The 6,873-nt window shown below is 36.3% G+C and overlaps 1 protein-coding gene across 1 annotated transcript in view; it reads right to left on the bottom strand.

The window, feature by feature from the left end:
• Positions 1-1,359: 1,359 nt before the first annotated feature.
• The window catches only part of LOC105790855 (callose synthase 3), a 30,511-nt gene continuing 24,997 nt past the window's right edge, over positions 1,360-6,873 (bottom strand). Inside the window, exons 35-44 of the mRNA XM_012618643.2 lie at positions 6,699-6,849; positions 6,017-6,136; positions 5,744-5,862; positions 5,581-5,664; positions 3,970-4,082; positions 3,653-3,882; positions 2,775-3,572; positions 2,636-2,686; positions 2,328-2,513; positions 1,360-1,855 (exon numbers count right to left, since the gene is read on the bottom strand). Coding sequence (XP_012474097.1) covers positions 1,607-1,855; positions 2,328-2,513; positions 2,636-2,686; positions 2,775-3,572; positions 3,653-3,882; positions 3,970-4,082; positions 5,581-5,664; positions 5,744-5,862; positions 6,017-6,136; positions 6,699-6,849 — 2,101 coding nt within the window. The 3' untranslated portion in view covers positions 1,360-1,606. The remainder of the gene's footprint in view (positions 1,856-2,327; positions 2,514-2,635; positions 2,687-2,774; positions 3,573-3,652; positions 3,883-3,969; positions 4,083-5,580; positions 5,665-5,743; positions 5,863-6,016; positions 6,137-6,698; positions 6,850-6,873) is intronic.

The raw sequence follows: 6,873 nt of genomic DNA, 5'->3' as shown, positions 1-6,873 counted from the left end.
AACATTAACTCGATGGCTAGAAAGAGCATGGTAATGCTTTAATATTTCTTTAAGTAGACGAGCATGTTGCATATTTGGTTTACAGAAAAAGACCAAATCATTTGGAAAAAAACAGGTGTGATAGAGCCGGACCCATTCTAGAGAGCCGAATAGGGTGCCACTTGCCATTATTAATCGCAGCACGAATACTATGCCCAAGTCATTCCATACACGAGACAAAAAGATACGATGACAAAGGACATCCCTGACGGACCCCTCTGGTTGGCCTAAATTTCTGTATTGAGACACCATTCCACAAAACTTGCATAGTGAAATTCGACATTGTAGACATAATCACTTCTCTAAGAAAGTCTGGTACAGAGGCATCAATGAGCTCCCAACGCACCCTATCATAGGCTCTCCAAATCAATTTTAACGGGTATCCACTACTTATTGGTATGTTTATCTTTCATGAAATTAATCACTTCCTAGATTATAAAGATATTGTCAATAATATTTCTTCCAACAATCCAGCCTGCTCCTTCACAATAATCTTAAGAAGAAAGATCATTTTAAAATGATTAACAATGGTTTTCATAATCAACACATTTGGTAGAAGCTTAAAAAACACAATAATTTAGTATCAATCAATGCTTGCCGCTCGGAAAGCAATCATTAATAAACCATTTGATTCTCCAACCAATTTGTTATATATGACCCCTCATTAATTCAAAGTTGCACAAAATCGAAAAATAAAGAAATTAGTTATATTGCACATAATTTACACACGCCTCAAACAACTCTAGGAACCACTCCCAATATAAGACATTTTGTCAAGCATGAGATACCGCACTAATATGATATAATCCTCCACAATACTATCCTCCCCAAAAAAAGTATCTTGCGAAAGATCACTTTAATCATCTAATTTAAAATTTTTTATGCTTTTAGTATAACCTTTTTTCATTTGTCACTGGACTACAACCCTTGAAAATCATCGATTGATTTAACGGCTATCTACGTCTCAAAACCTGAGTAGAATGATCTCTATTATTTCAATTAGTTCATTCAGGCAGTTCATACAAAATAGGGCAATCGATTTATTCCGTGTTCATTTTACATTCAAGCACTTGAAAAAAAAATAATGAAAATAATAATAATTTACAGACAATAAAATCTTTTTCCTATTCTTTTTTCAATGCATCAGGTTTCACTCGTCCCATAGTTGCTCGACATAGGCTTGTACCTATGCAAATAGCACTAACAAATCAAAATATTAATCAACTACTATACTCGGACGAGTAATGTATGACAAAATCAATCTCCACATTAGTTGTTAATGCAGGGTGCAAGGAAATTGAATTGCCTAAGACTCTGCCCTTAAAAAGTAATTCATGACATCCATTCCCATTTCCCAGCAGTGTTTAGCCGACAAAAGTAATAGGTATGCAGAATAATACATTGGCACCCATATCATAAGACTGTTCCATTCAAAATGCCAAAATTGCCAAGCCCCTTCCATCAATAACCACAGTATAATTACAACAATTGACAAGATTTTCAAGATTGAATTCAAGTGAGGGATCGACAACATCAATATAATTACAACCTGCAGCCACTTAGTATATTACTCCTTGTGACGAGAAGCGTGATCTTTACGGTGTCCACCTAGAATACGAGAAATCTGCAGACCTCTGCTGAATGCTTGGTTGAAAAGCATTCGAGTCTGGAACTCAGAGACAAATGGAAACCAGGCAAGGAATGCAACTGGAGTGAAAAGAAGCAAGCCCATTACAATCTCATATCCACGAGCAAGTGTTCGAACTGATCCCCAAAAACCAGCTTTCTTTACAACAGGCCTCAAAGCTTGAGCAATCTGATGACAGATATGAAAACAGCATCAACATCCATTATGAAGTAAAATTACCACAAATGATTAGATTGCCAACTCCTGTTAGTCTCCACAAGCATTCATCAATTTGTTGACTTTTATAAAATGAGTGCCAAGAGAAAAGAAATCTGCTACTGGTGCACTATGACTGACTGCATTTACCATTTAAAAGCACAATAATTCTAGGTGCAAACCACAATATAGCTTTGAAGAACCATTTAGGTGGCAGCAGATCACTATGGAATCTTGAAAAACAAAGCAACAAATACCAGATCAGCTAACCACAAGCATTTCTAATTCGGAGGGCAAAATGTTTTGAGAAATCAGCAGTGCATAATAGCTTATCTTTTGGGCTTCAATATATAAAATGTGCATTTGAGAGCTAAAGAGAACTATGCAAGTTAACCATTGCCATATGATTGTAAAACTTAAAGAGAGACAGAGGAGACAAGCTTACCAGAAGCATTCCCCAACCCGTAGGCATGAAGATAAAAATACACACTATAATGTCTTGAATTGTCATATGAGCAAGTGTGACCAAAATAACCAGAATGGACACAAATGTCAAGAAAATTAATCCCTTGATGAGCCGGAAAACAAGCTGATAGCTTGCACTGAACTTTCGCCTTCCAACAGATACAGTCTATGAAAAAGCATAAAATCATTAAGATATAAGGTTCAATTCCAAATAAATGCCTGATGACAACTTATGCATAGTCTAATAACTTCAGGAAGATTATAAGGAATTATTAACTAGTCACCTACCTTCATTACAAACAATATTAGAACAATCACAAGCCATGATGCACCATAAACCTGTGACAAGAGAATGAAAATACCCAGTGTAAATTTTTCAGGATGAAAATCAAGGGAAAAATGGCCATGGAAATAGTGAGGAACCTACCAAAAAACTTTTGGTTTCCCTTGTAACATGCAAGTGATAGACAAGCCCATACTGGTAGATAAAGAAACGTAAAGCTAACAATATCTCAGCAATAATACCACGCTTGCCAGAATATTGAAGATGCTCTTGCTCCTCTTCCCACCACGATTCCCAACTTTTTTCTGAAGGTACACCTATACCACCTCGGTTGTTTATCCACTTATTCCAATCAGTCCAATCATCAACAATCTTCTGCCACTCAAAACCAGAAGGATTGAATAGGAAGGGAGCAAAAAGCCATGTGCCCACCATAAACCACAAGGATACAGTGATCAATACATAAGCAACTGTACTTCTGTAAGTATGACCACAGATTTGGTACACGATAAGCAAGATCATCATCTCAATACCCTTAACAAAATGGCTACGTGAATAAAGCCGGTAGTTTTCAGCAAACTTTGCATGGAACACCACAAACCCTCGGCCTGTAGGCCTGTACTTAGCACCTCCATGAAGCAATGTCCTTCCATAATAGTGGGTTTTTGTTCCAAGAGAAAATGTGAAAAATACTGGTGCCAGTTGCAGTTGCATTAATATAAATTCACTCAATGCAGTTTGGAAACCCCTTTCCAAGCCAATTTCCATCAACATGGGTAGTGCCATCAAAAATCCAATTTGAACAAAAGATTGAGAAGCAAGAGCCACTTGAAGAGGCTTATTATCACGGATTGCAGGTTCCTCTCTCAATCCTTGTTCAAGACCACTGAGTACAAGATAGAGGCGCCCATAAAGAAACACATAGACGGTAAGCACTGTTACCTGCCAAAGAACACAGAATGATGTTTGGTCTGTATGACATTTTAAAGCTATAGTCAAAGGGGGAAAGTTTGCGGGATTACCAGAGTACTGAAATAAAAACCAACTGTAGTGAAATAACAAGACAGCATTCTGAAAAAGTCAAAACGATGTCCCAGCCGGTATATATCTCGACTCAATGTCTGCTCACCATTGCCATTAGCTATTTTGGCCTCAAACATAGATATCTGATTTAGACCCACATCCCTTCCCTTCCCAACTTGTATGTATTCATGATGAGTCACATTGCCTTCACGAAGTGTAGAACTGAAGCCTGTAATCACAATCAAATCACAGAAGTTTCAAATCAAAGTCAGGCAAAAAATCAAAACCCAGTTAAAAAAAATCAAGGCCTTCCTACCAGCAAAAATATCTTCACTCAAATTAATGACTCTGGATGCTTTACTGACACCTCCTCTTGTGAGGTGAAAGAGCCTATCAAATACATCTGGATGACCATAATGGAATCGAACCCTATACAAACAGCAAACACATAAGTGATCTAGCATTGGTTAACAGAATGTACTAAAATGTAAGAGAGCCAGAGATAAAGGAATGAAAGAACATTTTTTGTTTGCTAGGAGTAAAACCCACAGTACCATAGTAGCATGGACAGGGAAGATCCATTAGTATGAGAAAAAAAATTGATGGTATTTTATGACATCTAATTTGAGAGTAGAGAAACAATAAGTGGAATAAGTTGTCCAATATATATAATAATTTGACAGTAGATAAACACGAAGTTGATGAGCTCCAAATTTAGAATGTATTAAGTGGCGTTATCCCACATCTATTAAGTATAGATTTTCCCATTGTCCATAACTTAGTTCAAATCTAATCAAGATTTAATCATATGCAAAAACAGGCTCCCAAAACTTTGATCAATTTCAAGGTTTTTCCAAAAGGAATGCACAAATTTTAGGTAAGAATTAACAATGATAATTACAAATGACATGTTAACTATTAGTGCATGCAGTTTAAGCTCTAGAATTAGGATTTGTTAAGTGGTGTTATCCCCACATCTACTCTATCTATAACCAATTGATTTTAGGTTTATAATTAACATAGTATCAGAGTCCCAAGTGTGTTCTGCCTAACCCATGTGAGGTTGTGCACATGTAGACCCTCGTTGAGTTACACGTGAAGGGGAGCATTAAGTGGTGTTATCCCCCAAAATATTAGGCTTCTTGTGGCCTTATATTAGAGTCGGACTCACTACCTATTACCAATTGGTTTTAGGTAGGATGGTTCACAAAATCCATTTAAGCAAACCCTAAAAGAAATCTACTTAGGATTGTTCTCATGTTTATTGTTAACATCAATTCCAAAACCAACTAATATTAGAGTCGAACTCACCGCCTATTACCAATTGGTTTTAGGTAGGATGCTTCACAAAATCCATTTAAGCAAACCCTAAAAAAAAAATCTATTTAGGATTGTTCTCATGTCTATTGTTAACATCAATTCCAAAACCAACTAATAAATAAAATAGCCCAAACAACAAACTCTCAAACTCAATCAATGTTGGATATGGCCATTTTAACACTTCGCGTCCAATAAACACCAACTCCTAAACTCGATCAAATTTTGGAAATACCATTTAACAAAATCTCTCTAGGCTCAACACCACTGACATGAAAACAAAGGCCTACAATGTGGACATGAATATAAAAAGAACAAAAAGTGAAACAACAAATCACGAAATAGAGAGAGCAACAACAACATGGGCACTAACACCTTGTCTGATGTCAAACTTAAAAAACTAATCACAATAGCTCAAAAAAGTCCTCCTTAGTTTTCTTCTAGAAGAGGGGGGAAAGTAAGTTGATCACGTATGAATAAGGAACAAGCAGATCTAAGAATTAATAGACACTTATTTTTTTCAATAAGAGATTAAAATCCCAACAACCACCCCACTGAAGAAATATAGAAGTATTATAGCTCTGAAAAAAGGTCTAACACAATAGCTTACTTTAGAGGGTTGGCTAACAGTCGCTGACCAATAGTAACAAAACTGGTCTCCTGATTTGACATAAACCACGCAAGAGAAGAAACACTGCACCAAACAGTAGAGTATCAACAACGTAAAAAAAAGAAATAGTTTATAACTTAGAGAAATAAGGCTGCCAGTCTACCTTCCAGTAAATATGTGCTCTCTGAGCCCAAGTATTGTAGGGTATCTCACACCATCATGCTTCTTGAGGAATTCTTGCAACAAATTCCTCATTTTCAAGGCCTCTTCCATGTAATTATCCTATGTGATTCATTAAGAAAAGATAAAAAAGGCAATTATCCTTTGCAATGCATTCAAAGAAATGAATGGTATTTTTATCCTATGAGAATGAGCAATAAAATAATAGAAGGCAGCATCATGAACAATGATGTTTAGTAAAAACACAACTAGCAACCTGGTTCATGTCTATCGTCTGCAACCCTTCTCCTCGTGTGAAGATGATAGCATGGTTTTGGTTTTCTGGTTTTCCTTCACCCAAGATAGCAGGTCCTGGAAGCTTTATCCGATAAATTTCCTGTTATGAAAATGATCACAATGAATAGATAATTAAAAAATGAAAAGCTTTAGGATGCTGAAAAAGTGATAGATATCCAAATTGAAAGTGGATATTCAAAACAGCGTACTCTGAACAATCAAGTGATTTCATGCACCGAATTTAGAATTTTTGAATACCCAAGATGAAAGTTCAAGAACAAAATGCATACCAGAAGCAACAAATCCAATCTTTTAAAGCTGCCTCTAGAAGAGAAGGCATATTATTAGATGATACCTCTCTGTTATCTAACCAATGTTTGATAAACCAAAGAAACATCCGGCAAGATGCAGTTTAAATGCCAATATTGTATTTCTTTCTAGTATGGTCATTGATCTTCTTACAGATCCGTCAAAGGGGGCCTATTAACAAAATGTTGAAACGGCTTCTTAACTTCTACATGTATGGCCATATGTCAAAATACGCTAAAGTACTAAGAAACCCCTGAACAGTTCAACTGTTCTTAAATAATCCCCAGGAACACAAACAACAACAATCTAAATAGCTAGCAACATGTGATATTGAAACCATGGTTTTGCATTACCTGGTCTAGATTTTGCTCTGAAGAATCAAAGGACTTTGGCACAGCCCTCACCAGAACTGAGAAATAGTTAACCTTGCCATTAAGCTTCTTCGACCTATCCTCACTACGTTGTTCAATCTCATCAATATATGCTACACGGAGTGATGGATATCTGCCAATAAACTTAACTTATTGA

Source organism: Gossypium raimondii, chromosome 8 (assembly GCF_025698545.1).
Source record: "Gossypium raimondii isolate GPD5lz chromosome 8, ASM2569854v1, whole genome shotgun sequence".
Lineage (NCBI taxonomy): Eukaryota > Viridiplantae > Streptophyta > Magnoliopsida > Malvales > Malvaceae > Gossypium > Gossypium raimondii.
Note: the sequence above shows the minus strand (reverse complement) of the source record. Positions and strands in the feature narration are given on the sequence as shown.